Source organism: Hemitrygon akajei, chromosome 3 (assembly GCF_048418815.1).
Source record: "Hemitrygon akajei chromosome 3, sHemAka1.3, whole genome shotgun sequence".
Classification (NCBI taxonomy): domain Eukaryota; kingdom Metazoa; phylum Chordata; class Chondrichthyes; order Myliobatiformes; family Dasyatidae; genus Hemitrygon; species Hemitrygon akajei.
In genome coordinates this window covers 66085988-66106565 of record NC_133126.1, presented here as the reverse complement: position 1 = coordinate 66106565, position 20578 = coordinate 66085988, and the positions used below count along the sequence as shown (strand labels likewise).

General features: G+C 40.2%; 1 protein-coding gene across 8 annotated transcripts in view; it reads right to left on the bottom strand.

The window, feature by feature from the left end:
- heatr5a (HEAT repeat containing 5a) overlaps positions 1-20578 on the bottom strand; it is a 122582-nt gene that overhangs the window by 55963 nt on the left and 46041 nt on the right. For all 8 annotated transcript variants that reach the window (XR_012098258.1, XM_073040062.1, XM_073040057.1 and 5 more), the window contains 4 exons: positions 19305-19414; positions 10863-11026; positions 956-1131; positions 439-544 (listed from right to left, as the gene is read on the bottom strand). Coding sequence is in view for 7 of the 8 variants with exons in the window: in XM_073040062.1 (XP_072896163.1) it covers positions 439-544; positions 956-1131; positions 10863-11026; positions 19305-19414 (556 nt within the window). In the remaining variant the exon portion in view is untranslated. The remainder of the gene's footprint in view (positions 1-438; positions 545-955; positions 1132-10862; positions 11027-19304; positions 19415-20578) is intronic.

Below are 20578 nucleotides of genomic sequence, written 5' to 3'. Positions count from 1 at the left end.
AAGAAATGAGAGGCTCATTTTGCAAACTCTAAAGCACAACATTCCTTCTAAATCAGTATCAACTGCACACTTTTATTTTGTCTCACTACGACAGAGCTATGGAACAAACACTTTTTCAACATCTCAGGTGAGTGCCAACATGTGTAACAGAGATTTAATACCTCATTTTACACAAATTCAAATAGAAGTGCATGTAACATTTAACAGCTTAATACTCTTTCTTAATTACATACCAAGAATAATAATCCTTTCTGAAGATAGAGCTTAGAGCTTGTTGCACATTGGTGGTTATATATTGGCAATGACCATAAAACAGAAGGAACATTTTTTCCCCATAGCTAGAATTTGATTCAGCCCAAATGTCCGTCCTTACACATTAGTCAACAATTCCAGCTGTTCTTTTACCTTAAGCAATTATTATTGAAACTGTCAATCTACCTTCAATCCACAGCAGAATGCAGCAAAAACATTTATCTGCACCGTTTGTTGCTTTGCTCCTTTAGCGTGCTTTACGGACTCTATAAATTGCTCCAGTATCTGTGCCCTTAAGGGAAAAGAAGTTGTCAAAGTTTTAATGCAATTACAGACTGTTATCTATGGATTACAGAAAAGATAAAACAAACCAAAATGCAAGTTTTAAAACAAATGCACAAATGAGAACATTGTGTTTACAATCTGCTTTTCTATTCTCTCAAAATCTGTACACTATTGACAAACACAATCCTGCAGTACTGCAAAAGGTTATAATATTCACCACAATGCATTTGCCATTAAATGCCAACAGATTCAAAGTTAAAAGAACAATGACTGACAACTCATTTGCAAACAGGTGTTCAGAAGCAGTGTTGTAAAGAAATACTAATACAAGCTAATGGCTTACCAGGACTATTGAGATTTGATTTGAGCCCAAACATGCAACACACAGAGCCAAGCCATAAAAGCTAGAAATCATCACCTGTGATTAATATCCAGGTAAGGGAATATCACTCCAAAAAGTTCTACTGCAGCTCTGACCACTGACAATACTGGAGGAAGAGGAGCTGGTATAAGTTCTCCATCTGCTAGTCTTTCATAGATCTTAAAAGGATCATGTTCAAGGCTTCCACCTCCCAAAACACCGCCCAGCTTTAACTGTTAAAGCAATAATAGACAATTTTAGTCAAATCTGAAGAACACAATATACATAACTAAATACATATGTAACTTAAGGATTTGTTTTGACTATTGACAGGATATTGAAAATTCACATCAATTTAAAATACAGCTTATATAGGACTACGGTGCACCAAAGTTGTTACTGTTACAGTTGTTGGATGATGAGTGATGATGAGTTAACGTACTGCAGCAAGATAGATCACTTTGAGTGGTGCTGCAAAAATAAACTCTCACTCAACTAAAGAGCTGATTGTAGATTTCAGGAAGGAGGAGGGTGAATACGCTTCAATATATAGTGGAGGAATCAACAGAGCTAAGAGTCAACACCTTTAAGTTCGTACACATCAACATAGCAGATTATGTGGCCTGGATGCAATCACAAAGAAAGTGCAACACCATTTTTACTTTCTAAGAAGATTAAGAAGGCTCGGCTATCAGCGAACACTAACAAGCTTCTGGAGATGTACAATGGAAAGTATTCTGAGTGACTGTATCATGGCCTGGTATGGCAATTTGAATGCTTGGAAATGCACAAAACTGCAGAAAGTAGTGGACCACTACCTAGTGGCACAGCACTACCCACCAATGGTAGTATTTACAGAAAGTGCTACCTCTAAAAGGCAATCTCTATCAAAGATCCCCCTATTTTAAGAATAAGGGGTAGGCCATTTAGAACAGAGATGCGGAAAAACTTTTTCACCCAGAGAGTGGTGGATATGTGGAATGCTCTACCCCAGAAGGCAGTGGAGGCCAAGTCTCTGGATGCATTCAAGAGAGAGTTAGATAGAGCTCTTATAGATAGCGGGGTCAAGTGATATGGGGAGAGGGCAGAAACAGGGTACTGATTGTGTATGATCAGCCATGATCACAGTGAATGGCGGTGCTGGCTAGAAGGGCCGAATGACCTACTCCTGCACCTACTGTCTATTATTGTCCATCCTGTCCATGCCATCTTTTCACAGCTAACACTGGGCAGAAGGTACAGAAGCCTGAAGCCCCACAACATAAGGTTCAAGAACAGCAACTTCCCTTTTGGTTCTTATAACCACATAAACATATAACAATTACAGCACGGAAACAGGCCATCTCAGCCCTTCTAATCCATGCCGAACGCTTACTCTCACCTAGTCCCACCGACCTGCACTCAGCCCATAACCCTCCATTCCTTTCCTGTCCAAATACGTATCCAATTTACATTAAATGACAATATCGAACCTGCCTCTACCACTTCTACTGGAAGCTCGTTCCACACAGCTACCACTCTCTGAGTAAAGAAATTCCCCCTCGTGTTACCCCTAAACTTTTGCCCCTTAACTCTCAACTCATGTCCTCTTGTTTGAATCTCCCCTACTCTCAATGGAACAAGCCTATCCACGTCAACTCTATCTATCAACCTCATAATTTTAAATACATCTATCAAGACCCCCCTCAACCTTCTATGCTCCAAAGAATAAAGACCTAACTTGTTCAACCTTTCTCTGTAACTTAGGTGTTGAAACCCAGGTAACATTTTAGTAAATCTCCTCTGTACTCCATTTTGTTAACATCTTTACTATAATTTGGTGACCAGAACTGTACACAATGCCTTGTACAATTTTAACATTACATCCCAACTCCTATACACAATGCTCTGATTTATAAAGGCCAGCATACCAAAAGCTTTCTTCACCACCCTATCCACATGAGATTCCATCTTCAGGGAACTAAGCACCATTATTCCTAAATCACTCTGTTCTATTGCATTCTTCAATGCCCTACCATTTACCATTTATGTCCTATTTTGAATATTCCTACCAAAATGTAGCACCTCACACTCATCAGCATTAAACACCATCTGCCATCTTTCACCCACTCTTCTAACTGGCGAAAATCTCTCTGCAAGCTTTGAAAATCTACTTCATTATCCACAACGCCACCTATCTTAGTATCATCTACATATTTACTAATCCAATTTACCACCCCAACATTCAGATAATTAATGTATATGATAAACAACATTGGACCCAGTACAGATCCCTGAGCCACACCACTAGTCACCGGCCTCCAACCTGACAAACAGTTATCCACCACTATTCTCTGGCATCTCCCATCCAGCCACTGTTGAATCCATTTTACTACTTCAACATTAACACCTAAAGATTGAACCTTCCTAACTAACCTTCCGTGTGGAACCTTCTCAAAGGCCTTACTGAAGTCCATTTAGACAACATCCACTGCTTTATCCTCGTCAACTTTCCTCATAACCTCTTCAAAACATTCAATAAGATTTGTCAAACATGACCTTCCACGCACAAATCCATATTAACTGTTCCTAATCAGACCCTGTCTATCCAGATAATTATACATACCATCTCTAAGAATACTTTCCATTAACTTACCCACTACTGACGTCAAACTGACAGGCCTATAATTGCTAGGTTTACTTTTAGAACCCTTTTTAAACAATGGAACAACATGAGCAATATGCCAACCCTCCGGCACCATCCCTGTTTCTAATGACATTTGAAATATTTCTGTCAGAGCCCCTGCTATTTCTACACTAACCTCCCTCAAGGTCCAAGGGAACATCCTGTCAGGACCTGGAGATTTATCCACTTTTATACTCCTTAAAAGCGCCAGCACTTCTTCCTCTTTAATCTTCATAGTTTCCATAACTTCCCTACTTGTTTCCCTTACCTTGCACAATCCAATATCCTTCTCCTTAGTGAATATCGAAGAAAAGAAATTGTTCAAAATCTCCCCCATCTCTTTTGGCTCCACACATAGCTGTCCACTCTGATTATCTAAGGGACCAATTTTATCCCTCACTATCCTTTTGCTATTAATAGAGCTGTAGAAGCCCTTTGGATTTACTTTCACCTTACTTGCCAAAGCAACCTTGTAACTTCTTTTAGCTTTTTTAATTTCTTTCATAAGATTCTTTTTACATTCTCTATATTCCCCAAGCACCCCATTTACTCCATGCTGCCTATATTTATTGTAGATCTCTCTCTTTTTCCAAACCAAGTTTCCAATAACCCTTGAAAACCATGGCTCTCTCAAACTTTTAACCTTTCCTTTCAACCTAACTGGAACATAAAGATTCTGTACCCTCAAAATTTCAACTTTAAATGACCACCACTTCTCTATCACATCCTTCCCATAAAACAAATTGTCCCAATCCACTCCTTCTAAATCCTTTCGCATCTCCTCAAAGTTAGCCTTTCTCCAATCAAAAATCTCAACCCTGGGTCCAGTCCTATCCTTCTCCATAATTATATTGAAACTAATAGCATTGTGATCACTGGACCCGAAGTGCTCCACAACACATACCTCCGTCACCTGACCTATCTCATTCCCTAACAGGAGATCCAACACTACCCCTTCTCTAGTTGGTAGCTCTATGTATTGCTGCAAACAACTATCCTGCACACATTTTACAAACTCCAAACCATCCAGCCCTTTTACAGTATGGGCTTCCCAGTCTATGTGTGGAAAATTAAAATCTCCCACAATCACAACCCTGTGCTTACTACAAATATCTGCTATCTCCTTACAAATTTGCTCCTCCAGTTCTCGCTCCCCATTAGGTGGTCTATAATACACCCCTATAAGTGTTACTACACCTTTTCCATTCCGCAATTCCACCCAAATAGCCTCCCTTGACGAGCCTTCTAATCTATCCTGCCAAAGCACTGCTGTAATATTTTCTCTGACAAGCAATACAACACCTCCACCTCTTGCCCCTCTGATTCTATCACACTTGAAGCAACGAGATCCAGGAATATTTAGTTGCCAATCACACTCCTTCTGCAACCATGTTTCACTAATAGCTACAACATCATATTTCCAGGAATCAATCCATGCTCTAAGCTCATCCACCTTTCTTACAAAGCTCCTAGCATTAAAATAAATGCATTTAAGAAATTCTCCACCTCTTCCTCTCTGTTTATCTCTTAACGGTGCAAACAACTTTACTATATTCATTTTCTTCCTTCTCCCATACATCTGTTCCTACACTCTAGTTCCCCTCCCCCCTTGTATCTAGTTTAAATCCACTGAAGCCTCTATAGCAAACCTACCTGCAAGAATATTTGTCCCCCTCCAGTTCAGATGTAAACAGTCCCGCCAGAACAGGTCCCACCTTCCCTGGAAAACAGCCCAATTATCTATAAACCTGAAGCCCTCCCTCCTGCACCATGTCTTCAGCCACGCGTTGATCTGCGCTATCTTACTATTTCTAAACCCACCTGCACGTGGCACTGGTAGCAATCCTGAGATTGCTATCCTGGAGGTCCTGTCCTTTAACTTGGCACCTTGCTTCCTAAACTCACCTTTCAGGACCTCCTCACTCTTCTTACCCACGTCATCGGTCCATACATGGACCATGACATCCGGCTGCTCACCCTCCCTCTTGAGAATACTGAGAACTCGATCTGAGATATCGCGGACCCTGACACCAGGGAGGCAACAGACCATCCGGGACTCTTGATCTCTTCCACAGAACCTCCTATCTGTTCCCCTAACTATCAAATCCCCTATCACTACTGCTCTCCTCTTTTCCCTCCTTCCCTTCTGAGCTGAGGGTCCAGTCTCGGTGCCAGAGATGCAACCACTGCAACTTGTCCCTGGTAGTTCGTCCCCACCAACAGTATCCAAAACGGTATACTTATTATTGGTGGGAACGGCCACAGGGGTGCTCTGCTCATTCTGTCTAATCCCCTTCCCTCTCCTGACAGTCACCCAGCTACCTGTCTCCTGATTCTTAAGGGTGACTATCTCCCTGTAACTCCTGTTTATTTCTGACTTCTGCCTCCCGAATGATCCGAAGTTCATCCAGCTCCAGTTCCCTGACACGGTTTGTCATGAGCTGCAGCTGGATGGACCTTTTGCAGGTGTAGTCATCAGGGACAATTGCACTCGCCCTGACTTCCCACATACTGCAAACGGAGCACTCAACTGCCCTAACTGCTGCCTCCATTACCTACTCCTAAATTAGATTAATTAAAGGAGCTTACCCGGCCTTACCTCACTTGGAGTGAAGCTAGTCCTCAGCCTCTGCTCACTTTTAAAATTCTCCCGCTGATCTCAGAGGCCAACTTTCACGCCCTTGCGCAGTCGTACCCCATTCAAACCTCGCCTCTGCCTGTTCTCGCCAAAGCCTGATTGAGCCAAAGCCATCCCACTCTGCCTCAGTCCACTCCGACAATGGCCACTGTATATGGCAGTCTTTTTTTTTTTAAAAACCTTTGGCACGCTACGTCATGCGCCTGCGCAGTCTAGCCTCTTTTCCCCGATCAGTTAAAACAAAAAGCTTTTCTCCGAGATGCCTTTACCTCTTCCCTCTCCGCCTCTTGCTTCGATTTAAAATACCATTGAAAACTTCCTCTCCTTTTTAAACCTTCGGCACGCTACGTCACGCGCCTGCGCAGTCAACCCTCTTTTCCCCGATCAGTTAAAAAAAACGGCTTCTCTCTGAGATGCCTTTACTTCTTCCTTCTCTGCCTCTTGTTTCGAATTCAAACCTTGAACCAACTAGCAAAGCCGTAATCACTACAGTTTACCAACACTTTGACCACTTTGCACTAAATTGGCATTTTTTGTTCTAATTGTGTTTCCTTATTTTAAAAAAAAGTGTATACAATTTATGATTAGTTCATAACTTTCTTATGAATGCTGCTTATATGATGCTATGTCTGGAATGCTGCTGCAAACAAACTTCTCATTGTACCTGTGCATACATGTACTTATACACATGAAAATAAGCTCAACTTATTTCTCAAAGGGCATTTCCATTCTACAGAATACTAAATGATTTCTGAATGAGTTTGAAACAAGATGAATACAAAAAAAAAAAGGAAATTAACTCATACTGGTGAAAAGTAGAAAGTAATATTTCAAAGCGATAATTGCTGGGAGGATTTTTGCTCTCAAATTTCAGTGGAAATTTCAAATCACAGGTACAATTACAAATTTCACAGACAAGTAGGGGAATAAGTCAAATGTTCAGTTACTACAAGGATGGTACCAAAAAAACAGGGTAAAATGGATGGCTTAATTGATAATATCCTCAAAATTGAAGAGCGAAACTGGGCACTTCAATAATTGTCAAAATGGAGTAAGGTTGCTTGAGGAGTGCTGGTATACAAATCATTAAAGCAATATAGGTACATGCGGTCATAAAATAAGAGATAACATGAAAGAAATGGCAAATGAGGTAAAGCGAGCCATCAGGAAAGATTCAAGAAATCCTTTCAGCATGTACAGAATTGTTACCTTTCAACAAAAAGAAAATTCCATTGCAGATCCCACTATTCTTAACTACATAACTTTAAAACAATCCTTAACATCATGAAAACCTAACTATCTTTGTAAAGACAGATGGTAGGTCAGAAAATTAGATACAGGCTTATGGAATATAGGAAAAAAGCAAAGAATAGGGAAATTAATAAGGAAAGATAAATCAAACTCTGAGGTCCAACCAACTCAAATTAAATCAATAGGTAGAAAGATTTTCAACTGATATTTTAAAAAGGAAAGGGAATTAAAGTGCTGGCTTGTCTGGTTGAAAATGAATGTGCAGAATTAATGAGAGAAAACAGTTTAATTAAACAGGTATTTCAGAATCAGAATCAGGTTTATTATCACCGGCATGTGATGTGAAATTTGTTAACTTAGCAGCAGCAGTTCAATGCAATACATAATCTAACAGAGAGAGAAAGAAATAATGAAGCATAATAATAAATAACAAGTAAATCAATTGTGTATATTGTATAGATTTTTAAAAGTGCAAAAACAGAAATACTATATATTTGAAAAAGTGAGGTAGTGTCCAAAGCTTCAATGTCCATTTAGGGATCGGATGGCAGAGGGGAAGAAGCTGTTCCTGAATCGCTGAGTGTGTGCCTTCAGGCCTCTGTACCTCCTACCTAATGGTAACAGTGAGAAAAGGGCATGTCCTGAGTGCTGGAGGTCCTTAATAACAGACACTGCCTTTCTGAGACACCACTCCCTAAAGATGTCCTGGGTTCTTTGTTGGCTAGTACCCAAGATGGAACTGACCAGATTTACAACCTTCTGCAGCTCTTTTTGGTCCTGTGCAGTAGCCCCTCCATACCAGACAGTGATGCAGCCTGTCAGAATGCTCTCCACAGTACAACTATATACCTAAGTTTTTGGGTGAATTTATTGACATGCCAAATCTCTTCGAAATCCTCAAAGTATAGCTGCTGTCTTGCCTTCTTTATGACTACATCGATATGTTGGGACCAGGTTAGATCCTCTGACACTGAGGAACTTGAAGCTGCTCACTCCCTCCACTTCTGATCCCTCTGTGAAGATTAATATGTGCTCCTTCGTCTTACCCTTCCTGAAGTTCACAATCAGCTCTTTCGTTTTAGTGACATTGAGTGCCAGGTTGTTGCTGCAGCACCATTCCATTAGTTGGCATATCTCACTCCTATACACCCTCTCGTCTCTATCTGAGATTCCACCAACATTAGGTGTATCGTCAGCAAATTTGTAGTTGGTATTTGAGCTACCTCTAGCCACACAGTCAACATGTATACAGAGAGTAGGGCCCTGGGCTAAGCACACACCCGAGGTGCACCAGTGTTGATCATCAAGGAGGAGTATATGTTATCACCAAACCACACAGACTGTGGTCTTCCAGTGAGGAAGTCGAGGAACCAATTGCAGAGGGAGGTACAGATTTTAAAAGGGTGTTCATTCTGGAGATACAAATAACAGCCCAGAAATAATTCTAAATCAGGAAATGGAAGGAAGGACAGAACTTCAGAAATTTATTAACATAAGAGAAGTGTTTACTCAGCAAAATCTTTGCAGCTGCAGGCTGACAAGCTACTGCTGGACTTCATTCAAGGATTTTAAAATTGGTGGTCAAGAAAATTATTAATGCATTGGTTTCAACATCCCAAAATGTTCTTGATTCGCGAAAGAAAATAGCAATCATATTCATACAAGAGGGAAAGAGAACACCTTGTTTAATGTCTTGTTATGTTACAGCAGATCACTCTGTAAAAAATCTTATCAGCATGGCTTGGTGAAAGGGTAATCATGGTTGACCAGTCAGTTGAATTCTTTGTAGGAGTAATGTGTAATGTAGATGAAAGGGAACACATAGATACACTATGCTTAAATTTTCAAAAGGCATTTAATAAGATGCCATAAAAGTTACTGCAGAAAATAGAAGCTCATCGTGACAGACTTAACATGTTGACATGATTAGAAAACTGGACGGCAAAATGTGATGAGAAGTACGTGAAAGGATCAGCAGTGGGACCTCAACTTTCAGCAATTCATTTACATGTCCTGAATGAAGCTACTGAAGGTATGATTCCCAAATATAACTTTACAAAAGATTGGTAGGAATACTAATTGTAAAGTGTTTGTAAGGGGACTACAAAGGGTTATAGATAGTTTGAGAAGGCAAATATCTGACAAATTATTAAAGTATGGTAAGATACAGAATTATCCATTTTAGCAGGAGATAAGACAGTACATTATCTAAACAGTGATATTGCAGAGCACTGACATGCATAATTCAAAAGGGGCAGTATGATACAAGTAATAAGATAAACTCTTAGAATGCTATTATTTATTACAAAGAAAATGGATAAAGAGATGTTTCAGTTAGACATGTTATGCAGAAGACATTTGTTGTACAATGTTGCCATTATTATGCAAGGAAAAGATGTACATATAAGCACTGAAAGTAGTTGAAAGAAGATTTACTAAATTAGTAGCTGAAATAGGTAGGTCACCTTAAGAAGAAAGAGAGAACAGATGGGTTCTGTGTTGAATGGAGTTTATAAGGTGAGCAGGGGTTTCAATAAAACAAAGAATCCTGAGGAGGTTTTTAAAAAGTGAACATAGACTCTCCAAAACATAGGAAGCCACTGTTTAAAAAAAGTCATCTATCTCAGACAGTTGGGCTAAATTCATTTTCTTTAAGGGTCAGAGATTCTTGCAGCTCTGCTTCCATACTCTTTATGGAAGGGAGTCTTTAAATATTTTTCAAGGTGAAATTGATGTCTATTTGTTAAGGGGGTGGAAAGTTACTGAAATTAAATGGCATCAGGATGTTGTGGCTACAATCAGATCAGCAACGATGTTATCAAGTGGTGGTGCAGGTTTGAGTGGTTCATTCCTGGACCTAATGACTATATATTCCATTAGTGCATGATTAGTAGCTAAGGGGTATAACGAGGCATTTACCAATAAATCAGATACAATTCAGATGAAACTTCATTCGACCAACAGTGCTGAGAATGTGGAATACAGACCTCAATCAAGAGCTGAAGTAAGCAACGGATAAAATAGATAGATCAGCATGAAAGAGGAAAGTCTGAAGGCCACGTCAAAGTTTGGATATATAGGGATGGGAAAAGGCTAACCTGGAAGCAAAAAAGCTGATTTCTGTGATCAAACTTAATTTGTCAGTTTTATATAACATGTGGTTCTCATTATTATGACAATCACATGGTATGAATTAGACTGCAGTTAATTAATCTGAGGAATATCATAACTTTATTAAGCAACCTACAATCTCACCTCTATTCAGCACTGTTTTTCCTCCTCACTTACCTGAATGCTATCAGGATAATTAAAATATTTGAGCTAACTTTTCCAAATACTCAATGAATATTAATAATGCAAGTATTTAAAACATAACTAATACTTTTCAATGTTTACATGTTCACAGATACCTGGTCCTCGATGAATCGATGATCAGTTTCCTGTAACCAGGCCCCAAGTAATAGTGCATCATCCTGGTGACAGAGGGATGGAAGCAAGAAAGTAGCAGCAAACATTTGATTATCAGCCAAAGTCAATTCAGCAATCAGCTCTTTCAGAATAGAATTAAAACTTCCTGTAAAAAGAAAGAAATCCTCTTAAGTCAGTTAATTCATTCAATTAGACCAGAAAACATAGGAGGAGAATTAGGCCATTCAGCCCACAGGGGTTTGCTCCCCCATTCCATCATGGCTGATTTATTATCCCTCTCAACTCCATTCTCCTGTCTTCCCCCCATACCCTTTGACATCCTAACCACCCAAGAATCCATCAACCTTCAAGTATACTCATTGACTTGGCCTCCACAGCCATTCATGGCAATGAATTCCACAGATTCACCACCTTCTTGAGAAATGCCTCCTCATATCTGTTATAAGTGGACACCCCCTATAGACTCGAGTCCTCGACTCTCCCACCATCAGAAGCATCTTCTCCACATCCACTGTATCTACGCCCTACAATATTTGATAGGTTTCAATGATACTTCTCCCCCCCTCCCCTTTCTTCTACACTGCAGGTAGTACAGGCCCAGAGCCATCAAACTCTCCTCAAACATTAGGCAAACACGAGGAAATCTGCAGATGCTGGAAATTCAAGCAATACACACAACATGCTGGTGGAACACAGCAGGCCAGGCAGCATCTATAGGGAGAAGCGCTGTTGACGTTTCGGGCCGAGACCCTTCGTCAGGACTAACTGAAAGGAAAGATAGTAAGAGATTTGAAAGTAGGAGGGGGAGGGGGAAGTGTGAAATGATAGGAGAAGACCGGAGGGGGTGGGGTGAAGCTGAGAGCTGGAAAGGTGATTGGCAAAAAGGATACAGAGCTAGAGAAGGGAAAGGATCATGGGACGGGAGGCCTAGGGAGAAAGGGGGAGGGGAGCACCAGAGAGAGATGGAGAACAGGCCGAGTGATGGGCAGAGAGAGAAAGAAAAAGAACTAAATATATCAGGGATGGGGTAAGAAGGGGAGGAGGGGCATTAACATCAGTTAGAGAAGTCAATGTTCATGCCATCAGGTTGGAGGCTACCCAGCCGGTCTATAAGGTGTTGTTCCTCCGGCCTGAGTATGGCTTCATCTTAACAGTAGAGGAGGCCATGGATAGACATATCAGAATGGGAATGGGACGTGGAATTAAAATGTGTGGCCACTGGGAGATCCTGCTTTCTCTGGTGGACCGAGCGTAGGTGTTCAGCGAAACGGTCTCCCAGTCTGCATCGGGTCTCACCAATATATAAAAGGCCACACCAGGACACCAGACACAGTATACCACACCAGCCGACTCACAGGTGAAGTGTCGCCTCACCTGGATGGACTGTCTGGGGCCCTGAATGGTGGTGAGGGAGAAAGTGTAAGGGCAGGTGTAGCACTGTTCCACTTGCAAGGATAAGTGCCAGGAGGGAGATCGGTAGGAAGGAATGGGAGGGATGAATGGATAAGGGAGTCACGTAGGGAGCGATCCCTGTGGAAAGCAGAGGGGGAGGGGGAAGGGAAGATGTGCTTGGTAGTGGGATCCCGTTGGATGTGGCGGAAGTTAGACCTGGAGGCTGGTGGGGTGGTAGATGAGGACAAGGGGGACCCTATCCCGAGTGGGATAGGGATCCCGATAGGGAGTGAGATGGAGAGAGGGCAGATGTGTGGGAAATGGGAGAGATGCGTTTGAGAGCAGAGTTGATGGTGGAAGAAGGGAAGCCCCTTTGTTTAAAAAAGGAAGACATCTCCTTCAACCTGAAATGAAAAACCTCATCCTGAGAGCAGATGTGGCAGAGATGGAGGAATTGTGAGAAGGGGATAGCCTTTTTGCAAGAGACAGGGTGGGAAGAGGAATAGTTCAGGTAGCTGTGAGAGTCTGTAGGCTTATAGTAGATATCAGTAGATAGGCCATCTCCAGAGATGGAGACAGAAAGATCAAGAAAGGGGAGGGAGGTGTCAGAAATAGACCAGGTAAATTTGAGGGCAGGGTGAAAGTTGGAGGCAAAGTTAATGAAGTACATACATACATCTCCTCATACATTAACCCTTTTATTCATGGAATCATTCTCGTGAACCTTCTCTGGACCCTCTCCAATGCCAGCACATCTTCCCTTAGATCATCTTCATCATCATCGTTAAGTGCCATGTTGGATGATGTAGGCGATCATAGTCTTTTGGCCATGATTGTTCTTGGCAAATTTCTCTATGAAGTGGTTTACCACTGCCTTCTTCCATCAGTGTCTTTACAAGATGGATGATCCCAGCCATTATTAATACTCTTCAGAGATTGTCTGCCTGACGTCAGTAGTCACATAACCCGGCCTTATGATAAGCACCAGCTGCTCATACGACCATCCATCACCTGCTCACTCCAGACACACCAGATTCCGTGACTAGACCCTAGGGCTTTGATACACAGGATGGACAAACTGCTGATTCGGAGAATGCAAAAGGGTCTGTGTTTCATGACTAACTTTTTGTAGTGCTCAGACACAGCAGCCTTGGTCTTGATGCACTCTCGTTCCCCAACCTGGAACACCTAATGATAAGGTGCTGACCTGCTTTGAATATGGTGTTACTTTTATGGAGGAAGTTTAGTGCCAGCAGACAAATAAGATTCAAAGGCTATGACAAGGTAGATTGTGAAGTTAAGTGTCTGTCTTTACTGGTGAAGAGGTCCTTGTAATAACCTTGTCAAAGTGGGATAGAAGCTGTCCTTGAACCTGGTGGTGAATGCTCTCAGCGTATATATCTTCTGTCTGATGGAAGGAGTATGGAGTGGGGAGAAGAGGATGACTGGAATCGGAAGGGTTTTTGATTATGTTGGCTGTTTTACTGGGGCAGCAGGAAGTGTACACAGAGTCAATGGAGGGGAGGCTCATTTTCATAACAGACTGGGCTGTGTTCAGAAATCTCAGCAATATGTTATGGACTTGGGCATTTCCAATAAGATGCCTTCCAAGTTGCACTTATAAACACTGGTGAGGACCATTAGGGACATGATAAATTTCCATAGCCTTCTGAAAAAGTTGATGTACTCATGCGCTTTCTTGGCCGTGGCGTCTCATGTGATTCAACCAAGTTAAGCTTTTGGTGATAGTTAAAATACTACTTGTTTAAGCTTTCTCAGATAACGATATTAGTCTGGATGCAGATTTTTTTGTTTGCACAAAAATATTTTGAAAGTAACCAATAATTGAGAGTTGCCATTATTACTAAAAGGTATTAAAATCATGAATTAAAAACTTGAAATAATATTGTACTTATTGTATCCTTGGACCATTCTAAAATGTTTTTGAAGTGTTCACCCCAATTGTAATGGAGAAAACCAGAAAGTTTTCACTGAAAGCAGTAAGATAATCTATTTTGAGGGTCAACAAATAATCATACCACTGAGGAAGCCTATTCCTATGAGAACAAAATAGCAGGTGTGAGAAATATAAAGTAAAAGTAGAAAATACTGTAAACACAAACCAGATCAGACAGTGAACACTTCAGGTTGAAGACTTTCCATAACTGGTAAAGAAAGAAAACAAACTAGGTATAAGCTGTAAAGGTGGTGAGCGGAGGTATGAAGAGGACAAAAAGGAATATCTGTGGTAGGGAGAGGCCATGGTTACCATGGAGATAAATTGTATAGGTCCTCCCAACTAAATGGATTTACAGGCAATTAAAAAGACCAATGAATTCAGATAACTTGACTCAAAAACATGCCCAGCTAGGGTAATGGAAAGAGAAAAAAAATTTCATCATTATCACACACAGAAGAAATGGTCAACGGTGACTCAACACAGATGCTCCATACAGCAGTCGCTCAATCTGCATTTGGTTTCTTCACTTGTAGGGGAGACCACACTGCAAATGCAGTACACTTGTTTTTTTCTGTCTATTGTACTACTGCCTGAGGTAGAAAGGAATGTTTATGTCACTGGATGGTGGGAAGGAAAGTGGTAAAAAAAATGCTATTTCTCCTCTTACTCACATGCCACTTTGACAAAACTGTCTATGGCCTCCAGCACCGTTATAATGAAGCACTAAGCAATCTTGACAAATAACAAACAAGAGAAAATCTGCAGATGCTGGAAATCCAAAGCACACACAAAATGCTGGAGGAACTCAGCATGTCAAGAATACTTATGGAAAAGAGTAAACAGTCAACGTTTTGGGCCAACACCCTTGTTCAGGACTGATGAACAACACCCAGTCATCTCTCTGGTCATTTTACAACCTTCTGTGATGATGGCTGAGCTTTTAACTCTCTATTAGACAGCCTACTGGACCTCTATTTGCAGCATCTTACATTTCTTGGTCTTGGTCTTCATCGTCACCTACGAACTGCCCCAGAATCTCATTTGACTGTTTATCATACAGAAGACCTAAATACTAAATATCAGTATTCACACAGTTTGTCTAGATTCAAGATTAGGACTCCAAATGTGGCCATAAGGTGATAAATTGATAATCATGAGAAGGGATCAGAATATGTCTAACTCTTCAGTTCTGAAATCAGTGCAAGAATAATTTGTGTTATTAAGATGTTTCTGGATTGAATTTATGACTTATTTTTCTTCAGCAGGTTGAAGTGGAAAAACTGACAGGAAATGAATCTTGGCTTACATAAAACAACTTGAAGAACTGCAAAATATTTAGCTGGAAAGCAACTGAGAGAATTTTCTGCTATCAGTACAAATTTATCAGTAGATTTTGTAAGAAAATTACAATTGAATCCATGATCAAAAAGAGTAGCAATGGCAAATAAGTTCCACCTGTGTCTAATTACTCAATTATTGAAACACAGGCAATATCTGAACATGTCAACAGACCTTGAAGATAGCAACAAAATCACAACAAATGCTCTCATTAGCAACCCATTAGTCTACAGATAGCATTGGTTTTGTTAACCTGCCATTCTATCATGTGTTTCTTGTCATAATTAGCTAATAATATTTCCTATCCAACAGACATTTGCAAATTTGGGGTAATTAAAACATTAAGCATGCAATTGACAAGATACCAGACACATTCAATAAATGTGCACCTTAAATTTATAAGTATTGTTCCAGTGCTTCTGGCACAATATGTTTAGAGAAACATAATTTCTTCGAGTCCAACACAATGTTTAGTGCATCAGCAGTTAGATTTAAAAAAACACAAAAGCAAATTATAAATACCCATTGCTGTTTCTGGATCATAAAAGGTACATGTAAATGTATTTAGGGGTTTGCAAAATGCGCAAAACAAATCAGACCCTGTAATGATCAACAGAGTGACACTACACGAATGTAGTCTCACATTTATAAATCTAATTATTCTCCAAAATAAGTGATCATCTTCTAACACAAAACATGATGTCCTGATTTCCACATCAACAATACTCCTGATAAGCTTTAGTTTTCCCAAAGCTGAGCTATAGGATGGCAGCAAAGAGGAAATTCATTATTTTAGCCAAAAAGTCACTGAAATAATTTTTTGTGCAGGTTTGAAAAATAATTAGCCACTACTGATTTCCTCTTTTACTGATATTCCATTTTGATGATTTAGTATTTGGCCTATCATCTCAAAAAATAATAAAATTTAGTAGCACTTTTCTAAATTCAGACTCGACTGTGCCTCGTCCCAATAGTCATCAAATAAATCTATGAGAATAATAATAAATCTGTTCAAATCTAGTAAGAAATGGAGTGCCAAACTACATTGATAGTCTCTTTTTGCAGAAAAAATTATTTTCAAACAATCAACAAGACACAGCTTAAATTCCTGCATTTAGTTTTGAGCTCCAAATGAACACATTTTTCTGGTGTCAGTAGTATGGAAAAATGTTGCAGATTCCTCTGATTTCTGTCCGTTTCTTAGCATTGGTTGATTAATCATTCAACTTTGTCACTAAAACATAAAACCCAAGAGCATGCATAAGTCTGTTATCACCTGGAAATTCCTCCACCTTTCAATGAGATCCTAAGTGATGGAATTTTGAACTCAACACCATTTCATGCTCTCTCTGCATGCATCTGTGTACTTTAGATGTCCATTATTCTTCGGCTTCAACAGATTCTCTGCAGCTTTCTCAGTGAGAGGATTCCAACTAAAAGAAATTTCTCCTTACCACCATCACTACAGCCACCTCCATTAAGACTCTGAGCTCCAAGGACTTCTGTCCACTTAGTATGTTCATACTTCTTTTCTTCTTGTGATAGTAATGTTTCGCCCTTTCTAATGTCCCTTGAATATACAATCCCTATAAAAAGTATTCAGCCTCTTGAAAGTTTTCATGTTTTATTGTTTTACAACATTGCATCTCAGTGAATTTAATTTGGCTTTTTTGATGCTGATCAACAGAAAAAGACTCATTTCTGTCAAAGTGAAAACAGATCTCTACAAAGTGATGTAAATTAACTACAAATATGAGACTCAGAATAATTGATTGTGTAAGTATTCACCCCCTTCAAGTCAGTATTTAGTAGATGCACCTTATCAACAATTACAGCCTTGAATTTATGTGGACAGGTCTTTATCAGCCTTGAGTCTGTGTGGATAGATCTCTATCAGCTTTGTACATCTAGGAACTGCAATATTTTCCCATTTTTACAAAACTGCTCAAGCTCTGTGTCAGATTGCACAGGGATTGTGAGTGAACAGCCTTTTTCAAACCCAGCCATAAATTCTCTATTGGATTGAGGTCTGGTCTCTGACTTAGTCACTCTAGGACATATATGTCAAACACAAGGCCCGCGGGCCAAATCCGGCCCGCGGTGGAATTATCTTTGGCCCGCGAGATAATATCTAATTACTATTAAAGCTGGCCTCAGTAATCGAAGCGCCTATGGCGTATGATATGGCTAATGCTGAGTTTATTCAGGTACCAGGTTTTCAGGGTTTTTAGTGTTTATTCGGCAGTCTTCTTCATAAGAAACGGAATTTGTAAAGTGAAACACTTTGTAGTTATAGCAGAGACTGAGACACATGAGAGCAAGCTGAAAAAACGGAGGCAACGAAAGCTGCGTTCGCACGCGTCCAACTGATCCGGCCCGCATGAAGCTACATTTTGCTCAATCCGGCCCGTGACCTAAAATGAGTTTGACACCCCTGCTCTAGGGCATTAACTTTGTCATTTTTAAACCATTCCGGTGTAACTTTGGCTTTATGCTTGGGGCCATTGTCTTGCTAGAAAAAAAAATCTTCTCCCAAGTCGCAGTTCTCTTGCAGATTGCATCAGGTTTCCTGCATTCATTTTAGCGTCTATCTTCACAAGCCTTCCACAGCCTGCTGCGGGGAAGCATACCCACAGCATGATGCAGCCACCACAATTCACAGTAAGGATGGTGTGTTTTTGATGATGTGCGGAGTTTGGCTTACGCTAAACATAGCCTTTAGTCTGATGGCCAAAAAGCTCAATTTTGATTTCATCAACCATAGAAGCTTCTTCCAGCTGACCTCAGAGTCTCCCACATGAGTTCTGGCAAAATCTAGCTGAGATTTCATGTGAGTTTTTTTCCCCCAACTGTGGCTTTCTCTTTGCTACTCTCCCATAAAGCTGCGACTGGTGAAGCACCTGGGCAACAGTTGTTGTATGTACAATCTCTGCCATCTCAACCACTGAAGCTTCTAACTCCTCCAGAGTTGTCATTGGTCTCTTGGTGGCCTCCCTCACTTGCACAGTCACTCAGTTTTTGAGGACCGCCTGCTCGAGGCAGATTTACAACAGTGCCATATTCTTTCCATTTTTTCATAATTGACTCTACTGTACTCCAAGGGATATTCAGTGACTTGGATATTTTTTCTTGTATCCATTTCCTGACATGCTTCTCATTAACCTTTTTGCGGGGGGTGTTTGGAATGTTCTTTTATCTTCATGGTGTAGTTTTTGCCAGGATACTGACTCACCAGCAGTTGGACCTTCCAGGTACAGTTGTATTTTTACTACAATCAATTGAAACACCTTGACTGCACAGAGGTTTTTATATAGCAAGGATACCTAACTAATTATGCGACTTCTAAAACCAGTTGGCTGCACCAGCGATTATTTGGTGTCATATTAAAGGGGGTGAATAGTTGTGCAATCAATAGTCTTGTAATTAATTTAGACCACTTTGTAGAAATCTGTTTTCACTTTGACACGAAAGAATCTTATTTCTGTTGATTAAATCCATTGTGATTCAATGTTGTAAGACAATAAAACATGCAAACTACCAAGGGGGGTGAATACTTCTTATAGGCACAGTACCTTCCTGCACTTTCTTATTATTAGGACATTATATTCACAGTGAAAAGAAATGAAGTAAAATTTCACAAAAAAAACTTTAAATAAAATTATTTTACTACAACTTTATCCCATTAAAAAACAGAAATGCACATCATCCACGACAGTATTTCTGTTGCACGTACCTTCATAGGTTTTAGGTGGCAACAAAGCCAAAATCTCATACAACCGTTGTCTAAATACCAATGACGCTGTTTTCAGTGGAGTTCCATAAGACTTGTTAAGTGAAGGCAACCTAAGAAAGAAAACGGTTTTAACAAGGAAGCAATGCACTGAGTTCTCTTGGGGCACTAGATGGAGTAAGCTGCATTTTGACTTTGCTCCGTTCATTTTTCAATTTTTTTACCACCCTTTCACTATCTATATTAAAGTGTTCATAACACTTTTATATGCCTGAACTTTGATTTTTAATCGCTGAAAATGAACACCAGAGGGCAAAAGGCAAGGAAGCTGGTAATGGAAGTGGAAGGAACAGAAGGAAAGAAGGTGATTCTAAACAACCTGAACAGTCTCCACTCACTTTGGAAGCTATGTCGAAGCTGGATGATAAGTTGAATAAAAAATTTTCTACTTTGGAAGTATTGTTAAAGGAGATCGAAAGTAGACTGGGAGCTCTTAAGCGGGAGAGTGAAAAACAGCAGCAAATTTCTGAACTCAATGAAGCTGGAAGACAGAGAGATCGCAAATTGGACGTGTTGGAAAAGAAATTAACTTCGACTATTCAAACACTGGAACAGTATAAACTCAAGATTATTGACCTGGAAAGTCGCAATCGTAGACAGAACCTGCGAATAATAGGACTCTGTGAAAATGTTGAGAGTGGTGACCTTACTAAATTCTTTTCTCAATTTTTAATGGACGTGTTCAGCTCTGAAGCTCTCTCTACTACCCCTATACTTGATTGCGCCCACCGGGCTTTAAGAGCAAAACCTCCAAAAGAGTTGAAGCCCCAAACTATTATACTCCAATTCCACTATGTGCAAACCAAGGAGTATTTAATTCGAATTGCCCGTCAGAACACGGAGACCTCAAGTTTCATCTGGTTGAAGACTACTGTCTGAGGTAATGCAAGAAAGATCATTTTTTAAACCGGTGATGTCCGAGATTTATCAAAGAAAGTTTCAACCAGCTCTGCTATATCCAGCTCGTTTAAGGGTTGTTCTGCCTGATATATCACGTAAATGGTTTAAATCCATGGAAGAAGCTCATCAATTCCTTGAGGATCAACATTCAATCCCAGCTGTCTAATAAGTTTACTGTTTTTTGGCCAGTCTTTGGGCTTTTGTGGGTGGTGGGGTGGGGCTATTTTTTGGTTAGTTTTTTTCATCTGGGCTGATCTGAAACTACAAATATATCTGAATTGTTGTAACTTCCGGTTCCCCTTCAAACCTTTTTCCCT